General features: G+C 39.8%; 1 protein-coding gene across 2 annotated transcripts in view; it reads right to left on the bottom strand.

Annotated features, from left to right (window-relative positions):
* mtor (mechanistic target of rapamycin kinase) overlaps positions 1 to 18,087 on the bottom strand; it is a 60,509-nt gene extending 42,422 nt beyond the window's left edge. For both annotated transcript variants that reach the window (XM_026332053.1, XM_026332054.1), the window contains exons 1-28: positions 17,943 to 18,087; positions 17,357 to 17,494; positions 17,076 to 17,184; positions 16,740 to 16,972; positions 16,412 to 16,612; positions 16,161 to 16,295; positions 15,806 to 16,081; positions 15,356 to 15,464; positions 14,925 to 15,108; positions 14,427 to 14,555; positions 14,092 to 14,336; positions 13,655 to 13,864; positions 13,209 to 13,414; positions 12,629 to 12,751; positions 12,304 to 12,387; positions 11,393 to 11,485; positions 10,807 to 10,941; positions 10,332 to 10,461; positions 7,577 to 7,827; positions 7,360 to 7,446; positions 5,888 to 6,055; positions 3,904 to 4,016; positions 3,354 to 3,516; positions 2,840 to 2,923; positions 2,104 to 2,250; positions 1,456 to 1,598; positions 718 to 880; positions 54 to 199 (exon numbers count right to left, since the gene is read on the bottom strand). In XM_026332053.1, coding sequence (XP_026187838.1) covers positions 54 to 199; positions 718 to 880; positions 1,456 to 1,598; positions 2,104 to 2,250; positions 2,840 to 2,923; positions 3,354 to 3,516; positions 3,904 to 4,016; positions 5,888 to 6,055; positions 7,360 to 7,446; positions 7,577 to 7,827; positions 10,332 to 10,461; positions 10,807 to 10,941; positions 11,393 to 11,485; positions 12,304 to 12,387; positions 12,629 to 12,751; positions 13,209 to 13,414; positions 13,655 to 13,864; positions 14,092 to 14,336; positions 14,427 to 14,555; positions 14,925 to 15,108; positions 15,356 to 15,464; positions 15,806 to 16,081; positions 16,161 to 16,295; positions 16,412 to 16,612; positions 16,740 to 16,972; positions 17,076 to 17,184; positions 17,357 to 17,485 — 4,196 coding nt within the window. In that variant the 5' untranslated portion in view covers positions 17,486 to 17,494; positions 17,943 to 18,087. The remainder of the gene's footprint in view (positions 1 to 53; positions 200 to 717; positions 881 to 1,455; positions 1,599 to 2,103; positions 2,251 to 2,839; positions 2,924 to 3,353; positions 3,517 to 3,903; positions 4,017 to 5,887; positions 6,056 to 7,359; positions 7,447 to 7,576; positions 7,828 to 10,331; positions 10,462 to 10,806; positions 10,942 to 11,392; positions 11,486 to 12,303; positions 12,388 to 12,628; positions 12,752 to 13,208; positions 13,415 to 13,654; positions 13,865 to 14,091; positions 14,337 to 14,426; positions 14,556 to 14,924; positions 15,109 to 15,355; positions 15,465 to 15,805; positions 16,082 to 16,160; positions 16,296 to 16,411; positions 16,613 to 16,739; positions 16,973 to 17,075; positions 17,185 to 17,356; positions 17,495 to 17,942) is intronic.
* Between the last annotated feature and the right edge of the window lie 1,007 nt (positions 18,088 to 19,094).

Genomic DNA, 19,094 nt, shown 5'->3' with positions numbered 1-19,094 from the left:
TGTTTCTCGTTAAAAAATAAAAAGTTTGCTTCTGAGTTTTTCAGACATCCTACCTGATAAGAGACTCCAGGATGAGAGGTGAGGGACCTTTCTGAAACTCCAGCTCTTTATAATGCAGAGCCTTGGCATAAGCACGGCACTTGGCAGCTCTCTCACCAAGCAGCACAATACCATTATCATCTCTCAAAGGTAGAGGGCCCTGGAAAAGAAAACTAATTTTAGAAAACAACCAACGTTTTTTTTAAGAATATAAAATTTACATGAACACTTTTTTGTAACCTCGACTATCAGCTTAGTCTGGGCTTCACCATCAAAAGAACTTATTATTCTGTTGATGTCTGATGAACAGAACTTCAGGTTAAAATATAATTCAGGTATAATTCAATTACTTTGAATGACAGAAAAACAAAGCAGTTCGATATAACATTTACTTTATTTTTATACAAGTGCCTTTGCAACTGCTTTCTTTAATTAATGCAGGTATAAGGTATAAAACTGTGCTAAGTGAACATGTTTCAACACTAACAACATGAAAACAGATGAGGTTTGAATGCTTTGAGATTATATATTTACCCATACTAGCTAATATCAAAGCTCTGAATCAAGAAAAATATATATCTGAAAGCACCCCAATAACATAGCCTATACAATCCCTCAGTATAAAGTGTATCACAGTGATTCTACAGTTTATTGTAGCTACTGCAGTTTACTGCTAACCTTGTCACTATGCTCCATGAACTCTGCTAGGTTGAGCAGAGTTTGTGTGACCTCAGCAATGTCCTGGGAGGTGAGTGCTAACTCAATGCTGCGGATGAGCTCATCCTGCTGGTCCTCACTCAGCTCGGACCAGCAAGACAGGAAGGCTGCATTGAAGAGGTCCCTGTTGACCGGAGAAACAGCATGTATGCATTAAAACATAGGCAATGTGTCACACTACTTCAAAATTTGAATATTTTGAGGAAGAAAGAGAATCTGGGAGAACACCAAATCAATTAGTAGTCGGATTATTCTGTAGCTTGTATAAAAAGGCTTATTTTATAGCCAAGTGCAATGCTGTGTAACAGCTTTGATTACACAGCATTTATAGTATTTTCCGGTAACAACCAACTTCACATTTACAGTTACACACAGTCACATCTGGAAGCGGGTAGCTGGTGCAATCAGTCTTGTATGGCTGGTAACTGAGCTGCTCTGCACTGAAGGGCCCTAAAACAACAGCTGATGTTTCACTGTTTTGCTGAGGAGGGGCTGTTCAAATACCTCAGCTTTCTTAAGGTGCAAAGTACAAAGACAGCACTTCAAATTCTGTTATGTCTCTGGGAATATGAATATTTTTAGCCGTTGTGGTTTATCATACATGTCGAGCATTGAAGAAATGAGACAACATAAAGGCTAAAAAAAGAAGAGAGCAGGATGGTGTGAGCTAGAATGGTAAATGTGGCAGAAGTGATATACCTGGCAAGAGGAATATAAGTTTGAGCCAAAGACCAACATGATCGCAGGGCTGGGGATGATGACTCTTTGAGCAGGACAACACTCAAGCGCCTCAGCCACTCCAGCCAGTCATCTTTCGACACCTTCCTGGCAGCGCCCCAAGCCTGTGAAAAGATAGAAATAATGTGTTTCAGAAGTCAGTAGTATTTACAATAAAGTTCTCCAGACCTTAGTTTCACATGCAATGTGTGTGGAATGATATGACTGCGATAACATAAAATTTTGTTACCAGTCACCAAATGTACCAAAGACTAGAGAAACATTATTTCAAAATTCAGTTATTTGGTGTTTTATAATGTAATGGATACCAGTCTGTTTAAATCAATCCCCTATTATAACACCAATGGATTGAGATCTTGTGAAGACCACAGCATATAATTGACATCATTTTCATACTAGTCAAACGTTTCAGTGAGCATGTGTGGCCTGTATGAATGCATCTGTACTCAGTGTGTTTCTCTGTCCTTTATTCTAGTTTGTTTGTCCATGTGTCATAATCACAAGTAAACTATGGCCTGTAAACAGGACTGTTTACTGTATACAACAGCAATTGTTTTTAACAACTTTACCAGTGGAACAAGTTTAAAAAGTAAAATTTTCATTTCTGACCTTCTGAAGTGCCGTAGTACTGACATGAAGCTTCTTCATAGGTCCTGCCTCCACTGGCCCACTGACTAAAGCATCACCTTGGTTACCACGAAGCTGGCGATGTTGGAAGATTACAGAGTCCTCTTCTTCCTCTGCCAAAGTGTATCCCTGTTATGACCACAAACACGTGTACACACACATAGGCCACACACCAAGCCCACACACAGACCAACTGTTGAGTCAAGTTTCGGAAAAATATTTTGTGAACATAGAAATGCATTTCCTTCCTGAGGGATAAGTGTTGATAAACAGAACATGCTAATGACTTGCTTATGGTGCACTGTTTATTTAAAATTATGTAATTAATTGTTTGACCATGTGTAGTTACTCTGTGCAATGGATATAATGTTTGGCCCTGACTACACAAGAGGCAAAAAAAAAAAAAAAAAAAAACACGGAACATGGTTATGAATGGAGGAAACATGTTAGAAACAGGCATAATATCAGTTGGTTCCCCAATGGCGTTTTGAGCAGTTTCTGCCTTTATTATGTCAGCGGGTCTTGGAGAGGAGACAGAAAACAGGGCAAGCAAAAATATAAAGAGAGGGTGGAGACCTGTGACAAATGTCAGTGGCCTGACTAGAACTGCCAGCAGTGGACACGGAATGTATATAGTTTTCTGCTGTAACTTCTCATGTACCAAAGCACTTGGTTTACTATATTTCTGAGAAAAGCTGGATATATTAGGGGGGTTTACCTTGACAATGAGTATGTCATAACGCTGGTGGTTGATCCTATGCTTCAGCATCACTTTGTTCACCATTGGAATGAAGATCTGGTACTGAAAATAAGAGGGAAGTGAAAGAGAGTAAATAAATGGGTGTTGCTACCTCTTTCACTAACCATAAACCATATAACTCACTCCTGCACTTGTATCTGACCACCATGAATCTCAGATCTAAAGCTTCCCGTTGCCAGATGTGGCTGCACATGGGCTGGTGGTTAGGCCTGAAAATAAGAAGGTTTTGGGGTAAGGAAGGCTCAGGAGGAGAGGGAGAGGTAAATGTGACCTCATCCACTCTAATAAACACCACCACCATCACCCCCATCCCCCCATAACTAAACAATCAATGACATCAGCCGTCTGGCAGGAAGTAATAAAGAGTGGAGAGGCGGGGGCCAAAATGCTGCTCTTGTAAAGTAAGCAGTAGGCAAGCTGGAAATGGTCTACTGAATAATCTACATCTAAAGGAGGCCCTGAGGACATCTACCTTCTTGCCCAGTTGGAACACTAGTGAGGACAGGGTGTCCATAGCGGTAGAGCGTAGCTCAGGCGTGCTGTCAAGTGTCCGAACAATCGGATGGATAATGCGTGAGGCGTAATCTGTAAAATCCAGGGACTCTGTCAACCGATCAAGTGTCTCCAAGGCAACTCTGAGTCAGACAGAGGAAAAACAGAAAAGACAAAATAATATATTAATAAGATTAGATTAGTTAAAGATAGTAACAAGGACAGACATAGCACTGAATGACTTTAAACATGACCAAGAAGAAATGTGAAGCCTTTGCAGCATCTGCCAGCTATATTCTTCAATATGGGTGTGAGACGAAAATCAGTATTTAATGTGTTCCTCCTTATGAGATCAACGCATGGGGTAAATCTAGCTCCTTCAGAAATAAACAATTGAAATCTGATTTAGTATATAACATAGCTATAAATTAATAAAATTCCTGGATGGCAATTCATATTTTTCACTTAATCCACTACAACTAGTTCTTGAACTACAATTACAATTACAGAGACAGTCATGGAGTACTGACTTCCGAGCCTGCAAGGGCACATCAGGGGCATCAAACAACTTGACAATGGGAGGCAGCAGCAAGTGGAGGTAGTCATCGAGGTTGGCACCAAACAGCTGGATGGCATTCAGCAGCTGAAAAATAAAGCACATGCTGCTCAATCCCACATACCGCAAGACTTAACATGATGATTTTAAAGAGTTTGTTAAGAGCTAAAGGCGTTTTTATAGGAATCCTAAGGGTAAAGCCAGATGGTGTTCAGTTTCTGCAAGGTGCTGGTATACATGTATGCCTTCTAGGACAACTTGTACTACAAATGAAAGAATAAGTGGATAACTTATTTGTCGATGACTTGATACTATACAAAGCAAATGCAACAGATACTAATTTATTTCAAACAGAACATTTTTAACGTCCTAACACTCGACACAACTATTTTCAGTAATGTCATGATAAAGTCAGTAACTGTAAACTTTAAAACCATCACAGACTATGAAGTCTAAATGTGAACTTCATAATACAGGAACACATCATCAGGACTGTAGGGCTTACTAGATCTGTTAAAGTGTCATTTCCATCTAGCCAGCCAGCTGCTGAAAAAAAGAAAATTAAAAAGAAAAGAAAAAAAAAAAAACAATAAATGTAGTTGTATTTTGAGAAAGGTTTCTACTTGGTTGGTCACGGTCATGTTATATGAGGAAAGTGTGAGCAGTATGTTTGAATAGATGGTTTTCTTGAAGGATAATGTTCCAAACCTGACCCCAACTATGATTCCCCCTGTCTAAATTGCAAATGGCGAGACAGCAGGAAGTAGAGGTGGAAGTGTATGCGTGTGAGTGTCTGTGTGTGTCTGTGCTGGGGGTTGGGGTGGTGGCTTAGGAAACCAGCTCCACGAAATGATGGAAGTGTGTTTTTCTTTTCTTCCCCATTGGACTACAGGCTAACCCAATTCCCTGTTCCCCCTTTTATGATCCCCATCCTATGCTAAAAGATTAGGCCCCAGATTCAGACCTCAGACTGTGGGCTGCTGGGTTATCTAATACAGCAAACTGAGACAAAACAGAAACTAAGCAGAGAGCAGTAGATGACCAGGGTCCTTATGAGTTTGTCTTTGTGGTGAAATGATTCAGGATTTGATGGAAAAGCCAGACAATACTGGCAGCAGATACAAATATGGAGAAAAACAGAAAAAAAGCCCTACAGTCACCTGAGGGCTGAGTGCCTGTGCTTTCTGAAGCAGTATGGAATGAAAGGAGTCCTTTTTAAATACACAATTCCCTTAGCAGAGAATTATCTACTAAAATATCAGCTCAAATCTCAAATATGATTAAAGATGCAGTGTGTAGATATACATGTATTTGAGAGAGTGTTCAATAAGATGAAACCCTGCACAAAGTGAAGAAGGCGGAAAAGCTTCAGGTTTCTGATGATGACACCAGGCCACAGCAGTTTGGTCTGCTTGACTCAATATCTTTTTTTTTTTTTATTTCAGCTATTGCTCTGCACACTGCTGAGGAAGTATACGCGGCAGCATTAACCTGTTTCCAGGCTTTTATTTGTTAAGTTTCTGTTGGGGGTTATGAAAAGCTGTTCCAGCTCTGTGACCACACTTTCAATTTCCGTCGTGCTGGATTCATTTCTGCAGCCTCACAATTTGTTGTCTCTTCATTTTGTTCTGATTCATTTTATGTTTATATGAGTTTTTTCCTGTATTGCTCTGCTAGTTTTTTTTAGTTTTTACAAGTAAACCTGTTGAAATTTCTTCTGACAGGGTAAACTTCCAAGACTTAACCTTTAGATATAAATTTTACATACACTTAATGAAACATGTAGATGACAATTAACTGCAATCTAGTATTTAGATTTAGTAATTTAGCTTGCAGTTAAGTGAAAGCCCTGTGAATCATTAAGCAATGACACCTTATCTTCCTGTGTTCTCTGGTGGTTAATGAAAATAATACCCTACATGCACAGGTACATCTGAATTGTGCCACCTTTCACTCACCTTGATAGTAACACTGCGCCCAGTACTGTTGTCATGCATGAAAACACGTAACATGTGTGGGATAAGCTGAGGCAGATAGAGCTTGAACTCTCCACCCAGTGCCACCACAATCTGCTCGATCAGAAGAATGATTGTGTTTTGCATGGGGTTGTTAGGTGTCCAGTACTCCTACAGAAGAAAACATACATTCCTATTAATTAAAACAATATCTTGCATACTATTTGTTCTAATATTGATAAACTAGAAAACACTGTCCTATCTTTGAGTAGCACACAAGTATATGGTAATGGTTGAATGAATACCACAGAATTTCAGGTTAGCATTATTCAATGTCCCACTGACCTGATGCTAGGTTTGTTTTGCCATTACCTAAGAGGCAGTATACCACCTCACTGAATCCCTAGAGTTAACTAATACTTGCTAAACTAATGTACAGATGTGCCTGTCACAGTAAGTTTTATATTTGTCCTAAATAAAAGTGACCTAAATTAATGGAAGTCCAGCTGGATATAAATTTTTACGGTAGTCAGAGGGCACATCCAAAGTATCAAACACAAAGCACACCATACTCTGGTATAGCATTCAGGGTTTGTGTGTGTATGAGGAACTTCAAATGTGTTTCCATCACATTGGTGAATGTGTGAGAGGCGTTTGGACAGATTTCCCTCTGGAAATACAAAGCTTTCACGTAGCAGCCCCCAACTTCCTGCTTTCCCTCCCAGCGGCAGCTGACTAGAGCTCAAGTGAGTGTACATCCTGAATCTCTATTCCAGCCTCTCATCTGGATGCAGGAGCAGAGCTGGACAAAAAAAATGAATAGATTCTTTGTTTCACTCACCATTTATTACCTCAGAGGGACACGAGGTACAATGGTCCACTTCTCTCAATTACTTTTCTTTGAGATGAGTCAATGCTACAGCAAAAGAGTTGGTAATGGTGTTCCCAATATGCATTGTGGTATTTTCTGACCTGCTGTGTGAATATGTGCTAAATGTGTTTGAGCAAGTCCAGAGCCTATTGTGTCAGAAGTTGCTCCTCATGTGATGAGAGTGAACACCAAGAGTCATCACCATTTAAGAATGAATGGGACAACATGAGTCAAGCTGTTTTTTAGATCTAAATGTTGAACTGGAGTTAGAAAGTGTGACTCTGAACAATGAGTAATACTAAAAGAGAAAAGACAAAATAGTATGCAGATACAAATAAAATAATTTTTACATTCCCACGATTCCACATTCTCTTTGATCTTTCTAGTTAAGTACCACACCACACACACTGTGTACTGCTGTGTGACATGGGACCAGACTTCATCCAGGGGCTCTGAGCACATTACTCCTAATGAGGAAAGTTGAGAGTATAAGTGAGTGCAATTACGAGTTTGCAGCTGTTTGCCTGACTCACGAGAAAACAAGAGGCTTGGATCATCAGTGTTTGGGAATTTGGATTAGGGAAGACCTGACACAGTTACTTACTCTGATGAGGGTAAAGATGTCATCCATGTAAGGGCGGATGTGGATCTTAACAAAGCACACCACCATTCCCATCTGCTGGAAGAGGAACTGGGGGACAACAAAAGCACAGAAACCAAAGAGGTTTAGAGAACTGTGAATGACTGATTATTAACCAGAGCTAAATAGACAACAAAGCAACAAGACAGCCTCTTCCTTCCTATTCCGTAGAGCTACCTACCTCTCGGATACTGGCATCACAAACCCGGATGACATTGAGGAAAGTGGGCATGACCTGAGGCAGGAACTGGACACACTTGAGGCCCAGAGACTTAAAGATGAAGGTAACAGCCTGGACCACCATTGTATGGTGGTTGGAGAGTGAAGGGTCTCTCAGGATGCGCATCAGAGTGACGATTGCCACAGCAGGGTAAAATTCGTCCAGGGGCAGGTTTCCCATGTTCACTAGCATTTCGCTGGTGCTGTAGTCCGCTGGGAGGGAGAAACGTATGTTATTTGATGGAAGTCTTCATTGTTTCCCAATTATAACCCCAAAATATGGATTTTCTTCCTTTTCCAAATATTACTTATTTAAACCATACAAAACACACTAATGACTTAAAAGTAGTTATCTAGTGTTAGCTCTATATTAAAAAAAACAGTGTTTTAATTTTTGGTGGTGGAAGAAAAGCTCTTATTTTGGCTTTAACTTCATATGGCTGTAAGGAAGCAATTTAAAATGCATTCTAAATTCTGAACTGCATATGTAAAACTAACACTAGCTCCAGTTACAAGCAATAAAAGAAAACTTCCAGCTCAAAAAAAAAAAAATCGGCTTTAAAATTTTCAGAAAAGTGCGATCATACCATCATAAGTATTGATGCTCACTCTAGGACTATAAATCATATTCCAACAATAATTTCATCAGCCCAAGCCAGCTGAATATATAACATGTTGTCATGACTCTTCAAGACACTCAAGACCATAAATCTCATTTTACCACACAAATTTCATATATTCGAGTGCTTGCTGCATTCTGTAAAATGCCATTTTAAAATCACTTCAAGAACTGGAGAAGCTGAGATGATTTTTGCAGCTGTGACAAGATTTTGAGCATTTCTGAAAATTAACCAACATAGACCAACGGTGTTGGTCTTTTTAAGATTTATAATGCACATTTATTTCACAAAACATATATTTCTTCTTTTGCAAAATTGCATATGTGGTCAGTCCATTTATTTATCTATACAGAACTATTTAGTTTTACAAGTTTTTCATGGTCTGGTATTTAGCACTTCACTGGTTTTCTGCAGGAGTACAGTTTAAGCTGCTGTAGCCATCTCCCCCCAGTCTCTGGACTGTACACATAACAGATTGGCACAGAGTCTGTAAGCTAAAGAGGGCTTTGCTATTTGATGTTTTATTATTCTGACCTTCACCAAGTCCAGATTAATGACGGTGATAAATGGTTACACATCTGTACCTTTAGTGCCCACAAACAGTCATCAGTGTAACTGAGTGAGGCAGCAGTGCTGAAGCAATTCAAGCTTCAACTGTGTTGAAAAAAAATGTAATTCTTTCTGGCCACAATAACAGACACAAATACATAAACTTACTAAAATGAATATACACTGTTCTATCAGTTTTTACGACCCTGATGTTCTGTGGTGGTATGACTGGTCGAGTTTGAAGTCATGTGAGGAGCTGGGCCGAGCCAGTAATCTCCAAGAAAACACATGCCGTCAAATATGCTAGTGCTCCAGACACTGACCCTGACGAATCTGCCAAAAGATATAAAGACTCCAATGCTGGTCATAGTCCACTAGTTTGAGAGGAGACTGGTAAAACTATTACCATATTGTTGAGGTCACATTGAGAAACATGAGACTGGATCAGACAATTGGGGACGTGCATTCCAGACACATATGACTAAAGCCAGATTAGCATTTTTACTATCTTTATTAGGAATTTTTAAGAGGATGATGGCCTTGAGGCAAGAATGGAAACCTCTTGAATTACCTGAGAATTTCTGTGATCTGTCAAGGATTAAAGAGGATGAGTCCAAATAATTTTAGTGACACAAGGTTTTTATATATAAATGTCATTCTCCAGATTATCTGCAAGGATCTAAGAAGTGCAAAAAGTGGGTCACCTTAAATGAGACGGCTCTCCTTTAAAAAATGTCACTCAGTTGTGGCCATTATATTTCCCTATGAACTGAGTCTCTGTCTGGAGGACGTTTATTTGGATACAGATCAGACAAAAGCCAGAAACTAGAATGCACAGAACCAAGGCACCCAAATGTCACAACGTCAAAGCCATAGTTTCTGTTGACTTTTCAAATGTAGGAACACGACCATTAAAAACACTGTTCTGTGTTGAGTGAGTAGACCTATCACTTCACTGTGCTCCATTTCTAACAGGATATAGATTTATGAAATGTAAACCTGATGATAATAAGCATTTATGGCCAGACTGGATTACACTGATCTATGTGACGCACATTCCAAAACCTAAGTAACTGAAGATGAAAGTTTCTCGCTGCAGTGACCACATTTTGACCATAGAAAGATGACTTGCAAGAAACTGAGGGGATTCTGTGTATGCATTCATGTTTCAAAACATGCACAACCAAATACATGCACAAATAGTTTGAAATGATTTTTCATTATTAAATATTGTTTAACCCTTTATGACATACCATGAAACAAGTGTGCCAGAGCTTATCTTTACATTTTTACATGAAATGCCTTTTTTAGAGCATTTCAATAAGTTACGCATCAATACAACGAGATCAATAAATCCACACAATGAGATTCATGTTAACTTAGATAATCTCTATCTCAGGCACTGAGAATTTAATATTTCTACAGCCTTGAGCAAAACAGACCGAAAGGTAAACTTATCCATACCCTGACCTGTGGTAAAAAAGTACACTAAAAATAATTAAAGCACTGATGCAAGAGTGGAAGTGGTCTAAGGGATTGAAGGCTTACCTGAGTCTTGACTGGACTTTGACTCAGAAAGACTGACAGCAGAGGCATCTCGTGACTGGTCAATCATCCCAATGTTCACTTTGTGCTTGTAGGGGTCCAGAGCACCGAGAAGGCCCAGAACACGAATAGCCTATTGGGGATGCACAGCAGTCAGCTAGGATCAGCAGGTTCAGTCAATGTTCATGTCACAATGCATTCCCTGAGCCCCATAAAATGTACAAGGCAAGAAAAGAAACTACAACAATAATTATTTACATCATACCCTCAAGACTTAGTATAAAGTTCCTCATAACTACGGAAAATGTGCATGTCCTCATCCTGCATGTATTAATGTGATGACAATTCACTGGTCAAAGTCAAATGAAATGTAGGGCTTCTGGTATCACACTGATTCACTATAAGCAAGAGGATGGGTTCACTTTGGTAGCAGACAACTGTGGGGAGAAAACAGCCAAGATGGGGCACCCATGCGTACCTCCCTCCTGATGCCCTGGTTTTGTTCTGTCTTGAGGAAGTTGAGCAGCACCTCCAGAAGGGAAGGGTACTTGCGATACGGCTCCACCACATAGCCTGTACTAGCCACTTGCTGGCCCAGTGTCCACAGCGCCACCTGATGGAACATCAGAAGCACATTCTCTTTGAAAATTGGCATGATGAAGCAAAACCATGTTTAGAATGCATTTTATATTGCTTCCTTACAGCCATGTAACAAAACATACCTATGAAACAAACAATGCCACATAAATAACTATATTTTGATTTTACTGGATTCTTATGGTTGATCATACACACATTAATCCTATTTACAAGCACCTGCCAACAATTATAACTACTTTTTAGTCCCTTTTTGATAAGCCACTGATTAATACCTAATCTGTCTTTTTTTTTTTTTTTTTTTTAGCTCCAGGCATACAATCCTATTTAAACCGAAAGTACCAGAAGAACAATGCTCTCAAAATGACTTCTGTGTAACTTCTGTGTATATTTACAAAATTTGGTGTAGTGCTAAGGAATAAAAAAAAAAAAATTAAAAATACAAAAAGCAGATATTGCTCATATACCTGCCGCTTGGCCAAAGAGGAGGAGTCCTGCAGCATGTCCATGATGATTGGAAAAAGCTCATCCATCCATTTCCTCATCTCCAGGCCACTGACCTGATAGGACAGGCACAGGATAACCAATTATAACTGTGTTAATCTCACAATCGGTCCAATTTTCTGTCTAAAATGGAACAGTTAGTTGATTTGCACATGGTTTTACAATTACTTGTGGTATTATTTATAAAAAGCATATAAATCCATAGCCTTTTGGTGTAGAATTTCAGTTACGAAAGCAATTGTCTAATTATTCTAAAGTCAGGTTTTTGCTTGGTTCGTTTCAGTGTCAAGTGAGATTTTTCAGGGTAAGGGGGACATGTTGCTGTCTGCAACATTTACTGCAATGCATTCTTAATGCTACCACTACTATTATTAAAATTTTGAAAATTTTACACATAGGGTCTTTCTGCATTTGTCTTTTGTTAACAATTTTGCCTGAAAGTTGACATGGTAGGTCGTCTGTATTACCCACATTTTCTTGTGTCTTCCTCTGTGGGATCCAAAACTGCTGGATACCTGCCTCTCCCTGCACTGAGCCAACTGTCAAAACCTGGTCTACCTGTGCATCTCCTGAACTCTGTCTGAACTGCATGGTCTGCCTGCTTTTATCTCTGCTTTCCTGACTCTTCTGTGAGGACCATCGAACCACCTAGACAGGGTGGAGCGAGGCACATACCCATGGGTGAGAGACTAACCTCTACTTTTAGAAAAGGACAAGTTCAGATAGCTTTCTTTAATACAGCTACAGCAAATGATTAAAAATGTAATAATGTGCACAGGACAATGTGTTCAGTTTCAATCAGTAGCAGCTATAAAATTAATGTGAAATATGAAGTCCTCACAAAACATCATGGTACTGAAAAGTCCAGCCTTACTTGAGCCAACTCGCCAATGGTCGCAAGGACACTAATGACCACTCCAGGGTTTGGGTCTGGGTCTTTAAGCTTGAGGATCAGAGCCTGCAAAAGCAAAAGGTAGGGGAGTCAGTTAACCTATCAAGCCCCAGTCTTTCCCTTAAGTTTCACAATTAGAAAAATAATGTCTTCCAAGAGTTCACAGAAATGAGGTTGTAATAGACTCATTTATACAGAGAAAGTCTACTGAATACCCATGCTTCTCTGAGGCAACAGGCATTAATACATTCGTATACACACACACGCACACATATCTTCACAATAAAGAACTAGCACACAGTTGTACCTTGAGAATGGGTTCCATGTATGGCCGTATGAGGCGGGGAGCATTGGACACTAGGTGACCAAGCATGCGGGCACTCTGCTCTTTGTTCCTGCCAACGCCACTGTGCTCCAGCTCTGTTAAGATCTGAATCAAAATTTAAAGCTGAGTTAGGTAAAACACTCATCCTTGTTTATGTAAAATAAATCTCAATGAAGCTAATTCACAGTGTGCATAATAGTGGTAAAGAAGCAGCCTCTGTGTTGCTGCTCCCATAATACATATATTAATGTGGGATACTTGGGATTTTTAAGGTCTGTATAACATCATGGCTTTTGCTGCCCTCCAAAGGAATCCAAGTGAAACAACAAGACATACCAAATATGTATTTAAAATAAGCATGAAACACATCAAAAAACAAATATACAATTTTTTAATTAAATTCCAAGATAGAGTGGGGTAATCATGATAATTACTGATTAACAATAATTATTTATCATAATATTAGAAGTTTAGAAAAAAACAGTGCCAATAAGAAGTTAAATGTTAAACACAAAAACTCATTAAACTACTTGTAGTGTGCCATTTGCTATGCTTCTCTTACCTGGATAAGCATCTTGCGTAAGAAGGGCATGACAAAGGCAGGGTTCATACTGCTGAGGCGTCCGATTGTGCAGATGGCCAGCTCTCTGATCTCAAACACCTCATCATTCAGCGCCACAAACAGTGCCTGCAGGTTCTCAGCCTGGGCAAGGTGAGCGTCGAAACGTTCATCGAGAGATGCTAACACACAGTATCGAATGTCTGGATCTGCAAGGAAGAGAGACCAAAAAAAAAAAAAAATCATTTTGACTTTTATTGTATTTAACTTTATCATCGTGGGACATGATAGCTTTTAACAACTGCATTCTCATGCTACAAATATAATTACAATTACATGCTGATTCTTGCACTGTATTTAGAGACCTTAATACATCATCTATTGAAAAGAACAGGAAAAAAAAAAATTCATAAATCTACCTTCTACCCTTTGATTGCTTCAAGTATTACCTGGATCAGTGATTCCAACAACTAGCAGCTTGCTGAGCACATCTGCAACAACCTGCACAGCTGTCTGGCTGACAACATGGCCACTGATCAGATGAATGGAGGGGGTGAGGAGGCGTGAGCAGGTTCGGGCTGCCTCCATCCGGATCTCCTTGTGCTCACTGTTTAGGAAGTGATCAGCACAGTGTCGTACAAACTGGGTGAGGGAGTGTCCTGATGAAAGTAAAAAAAGAGAACAATGGATGAACTGGGATATTTTACAATATAACTATTTTTAAAACAAGCAGGGCATTTATACAGACAATCACAAAAGCATATTAGGTATATGCATTCTGTAGACACTATCTTCCTGTATTTCCTAAGTAAATTACAATAAAGGGGCTTCTTTTTTTTTTTTTTTTTTTTTTTTTTTTTAAACCTGGCTTTTTCAAAGTTCTTACCTTCAAATTCAAAGCTTCCCAGTGTGCGCAGGGCCAGGGTAATGCTGCCGACATCACTTGCCTCTGGGATGTTTGTGAGGCTTGGTGAGGCCAGCTGCTGAGCCAGGCCTTTGGGCATGCCAGGATGACGGAGTGGCTTGTGCATCAACACCAGAGAAAGCATCTTCAGCAGACCATCCTGGATGTCCTTCTTCAACTGGGGGATTTGACGGCTCAGGTCGTACAGCACTGCCGTCAGTGCAGGACTGGATAACAGGATAAAGAAATGTGTTGTGGTGTTTATAAACAAAAGAATAACAGTATAACCCATATAAGGCAAAACCATTATGTCCCACCTGAGACCCACTGCCAGCATAGGCTCCAGCAGCTCCTTGATGTCTGGTTGGATACTGGGGCCCATAGCTCTGGAAAGCATGCTGATACAGGTGAACACTGTGGCATCCACCTGCATGGTCTTTTGCCTCCTATGCACATTGAAGAGCGGAAAGGGGAAAACCACAGACTATGAGAATAGGTTTCTTTTACTTTCAGTGACTCTATCCCTAAATAACTTTTCAACATTTCCAGGAGGGAGCAGATGCTCCATAAATTATACATTTTAAACTACATTTTAATTAACTGAATACTTCTGAAAACTACAAATCGAAAAAAAAAATACAATTGATTCTTCAAACATGCGACAGACCTATGATATTACTGCATAAGACCAAATCAAAAATTGTATAGTAAGACAGTGATTGTTAGGAAACTACTAAATAAAACATATCAATATCTGAATAAGTAGAAATATCATTTACGTAAACAGAGCCAGTTACATGTTTTCTATTACTGACTTGTGTGCAAAATCCTTGGGAGGCAAGGCAGCCTTGATGATCTCAAGGATTTTAGAGAGGTACGGCTGGATGTCTGCCCTGACAGCCACCACCAGCAGCCCCAGAGCCTGGAAAGCTGCTGTTCTCTCCTTCTCCTTCTTCAAAGAGCCCAGCAGGTAGCCCATAGTGTCTGACAGATACTGGTCTGCATAGCGGATGGACCACCACAACACAAATGATTACACACAGATGTAGGGAAAGAAATTTCAAAACATCTTATTAAAGTAAAGCCCACTAAGCTAAAGATAAAAGAGATGAAGTAACAATCATCATTTATTTATATTTCTTCTCCATATACACCAAAAGCCTCAGTGAATACAGAGATGGAAAAGAATGCATGGTACACATTCATCAATGGTTAAAGCTGGAATTCAAACATGGACTAGTCCTACCTGTAAAGTTATGTGGCTGGAAAGCAGCCAGGCGTGGAAGCAGATTGAGGATGGTCATCTGGATCAGAGGGTTTTTACTTGTCTTGTATTTCAGCACCCACCGACACACCTGGAAAAACAGCAGCATAAAATCATGTGTCAACTACGATTAATCTGGTGCTCAAAATAGTACAACTCTTGCATTGCTGGCATTCACTGTTATGCAACAGTGTTCACTTTTATAAAAACACTGTTGTGTTTACAGCTAGAACATTTATCAATTTACAACACTTCAGTCTGTTTGACCATCATAAGGTTTGTGGGTAAACAACACCAAAGTTCCATATCTTAATTATCCAATCAAAGGACTGCAGAAATTGGTTCAACTTAAAACCAACTTACAGGGGAAAAAAAATTGCAAAGGCATGATATCTATTTTCTATACAGTCGCACTCCTCGAAAAGAACTGACCTGGTCAAATCGCTCCTCCATCAGCTCACGGCAGTATCTGCTTTCCACCAGCGAGCTCTTGGTAGGTACCGGCGTTGCTCCAAAACTTAGGAAGCCCTGAGGCGTGCTGTAGCCCAACAAGCCTAGGAGGGCGTTGGACTGCTGTGGCTGCACTGACTGGAAGCTAGTGAAGGGTGTTATGTGGCGGGGCTTGGTTCCAAATCCCATCAGCTCCTTGCAGTATTTATCATGGACCAGCTGCTGCTGCGTGATCTCCTCCATCTCCTCACGCATTCGCTGTAATAAAAGTACGACAGTGAGGGGAATATTTTACTTTGATGTGTTAGAATGTGTCCGTTGTGAAGCCACAACTCACCTCTCCTTCCATGCTGCTGATGCGAACCAGCTCATTTAGGATTAAAAGAGCACCATGGACTCTGTCATCACGATTCATTCCTTTCTCTTTAGCCAAAGTCTCATCAAAGCCTTTCTCTGCTTCCTCAAAGGTTTGCTGTTGTAAAAAGGACAAACACACATATACCCTATTACAATGGCATTAAATTTCCTCTGGCAAATAAAACATATAGTAAGGAAGAATGCTTCATCAAAAAAATGTTAATGTCATACTTTGTACCACTGTGGTTTCTGCATTTCTTTAGTCTCCCTCTGTGTGGTGAGGATGAGACAGGCTCGCAGGGCAGACACAGCCCCTTCTCGAATGGCCTGCTTGGGGTCCCAAACTGCATAAAAGATGTTGTCAAAGAAGGGCTGCACTTGCTGAAAGAAGAAGGTGGGTGCGCTCACAGCCAGCTCTCTCAACACCAGCACCTAGAACAGATGGAAAATCATATAATGTCAGAAGGCAGAAATTATCATCTGCCCTCATTTCACCACCAAAAACAAGTGATATTTCCATAACAAGCAACATAGACCTGACAGTCTGGCATTTACTTACTGCAGCATGGCGTCTGCCTTCATTCCTGTCTGCTCCCAGCCATTCCAGGGCCCTTTTCACCTCAAACTCCACATACTCAGCAGTAAAAGTGTCCCCTGCCATAGACAAGTGTCCCATGGCTTTAGAGGCCATCTCCATCACCACAGGGTCACTAGAAGGGAGAAGGTTGCGCAGGTAGTTGGCAAAGCGGCTGATCCTGGTAGCATTGCCGCCCTCAACTCCAATCAGACTCACTGGAACAAATTAAGTCATAGATATATACCTCCATGTTAGATTGACTAATTAAAAGTTTAAAAATGAAGATGAAAACATGGCATGACTCGGTTTGGTTTTTACCAATGGCAAGAATGCCTCCTTTCTTCTCATTCACATCTGAGCTGGATACCAGCTCAAATATGTGGTGGTTTAACTCATCATAGAACGTAGTGGCTTCATCCTGGCTCAACTGTAAAAGTCACAAAAGGTTATAATTATTCAAAATCAGTAAGGACTCATGTTCACTCCTGAAACTATAAAAAACAGCTATCATGGGCAACAACAATCACTCAGTAAACAGCAAATTACAACAATATTCTCATGGTACATTGTTAGTAGGTGATGTCTACTTGTGTTTTTACCTCTCTGAGCTCTGTAGTCACATAATGCTGCAGATCTTTGGCAGATTTCGCTCTGGTGTCTTCATTTCGGCTCTTCAGCCCACTGACAAACTGTTGCAGCACAGTGGCTGTGCCTGACATGATCACCATTTGGACGCCCTACTTGCAAAGAGATAAATAAAATTCAGTTACACCATTTTACAATACTCCAGGTTGTTACAAACAATCAAACAAACAAACACAGGCGACCACAACAACTGTTGTTATCAGACGTGTAAATAAAACATTTGTCCTCAGTTGGCAACACATCAGGTCAGTGTTGTTGTTAGCTGACCTTACAGCCAGTTAGCTAACGTGTCTGGTTAGCCATCGGTAGTCAAATAAATTTCAACCGTACTGGTTAACTTACACTAAACTACAAAACAGCATCGTTTGCACCATTACTAGAATACTGACACACCCATGTGTACAGGTCAGGTCATTTACAGACTAACATTAATTCATGAGTACATCATGCTGGTTTTGTTTGGCTAACATTAGCTAGTGCTAACACGAAGCTATCTGTCAAAACATTAACAAGATGGTAAAGTCACTTTGTACCACTCACGTGCTGAAATTAATATATCCAACACTTAAATGCCATTCGACTCTTGCAGGATCGCTCTCATTGTAAGACTACCTGGGCCGGACAAGGTTGGGGTAGCTAGCTACAGTAAGATCTCTATCAGTTAGCTGAACTGCACCGACTCACGCTTCACAAGCGCCGAGTTGCGCAACCTGCGCAGAGCTGAGCGCAGCTCAAGTGTAAGAGCACTTGAATTTAAAGTACTGACACGCTTCAGTTTGTGTGTTTGTAAGGCTTTATACTTTGTCTATATTATTACTTTCTATATTTCAAGAATGAAAGTATAATTTTTTAAAGAGATATACTAAACAAAATTAAATGTGCTTGGCTGCTTTTTTAATCCCATTCCTGTCTATTTGGCAAAGATGTAATTCGCACCTATAAGTTCACTTACAGTACAAGTACTGCACAGCATGCCAGTGTGTTGGGGGGTTGGAATGACATTTTTCAGCATGCCCCAAGGGTAGAAACAAGTTTTTGACAAGTATTATTCTTCATGTTCACATTGTTTGGTCATGTTCCTTTGCATCTTTGTAGCAGTGTAGGTGGCTATAATTTCACCCTGTGTTGTAGTTAATTAGTCTTGTCCTGTTATTTTTACATTCACCCTAAGTGTAATTGCTGTAGTGATACATACCCTGCCCTTTTGTTTCCTTTGTCATTTTTGTAATTGCACTTGTAATTGAGATTTTCAGTCAATTTTGTCAAGTTAAAAGAAATTTATTAAAAGTGTTGTGATTGTTTTTGGGGTTTTTCTTGCCCAGGTTACTTTTGCAATAGTATAGTTGAAGTACAAAAAATACTTTAAAGTGAATAAGTTTACTAGCGTTATACTGCAAGAAGGGGGATAAGTATTATATGGCTAGCAAACTAACAGTATATATAGCAGATTATTTGCAGTATATTTCTAAGTAGACTTTCATAAACTAAAGAGTTGACTAGCAGTATATAGATACCACTAATTTGTTTAATTCACAGTAAAGTTGCAGTACTAAATTAAACTTGGATATAATCTATTTATGTACCCAAAGTTTACTACCCCTAAAGTGTACTTAAAAACATACTTTTATAAAGTAAAAACTGGGATAATTTAGTCCCAAGAAGTCTTGAAATAGTACAGTTAAAGCTGATTGG

The sequence above is a fragment of the Mastacembelus armatus genome, chromosome 7 (assembly GCF_900324485.2).
Source record: "Mastacembelus armatus chromosome 7, fMasArm1.2, whole genome shotgun sequence".
NCBI classification, from domain to species: domain Eukaryota; kingdom Metazoa; phylum Chordata; class Actinopteri; order Synbranchiformes; family Mastacembelidae; genus Mastacembelus; species Mastacembelus armatus.
This window is presented reverse-complemented; position numbering and strand designations above follow the sequence as displayed.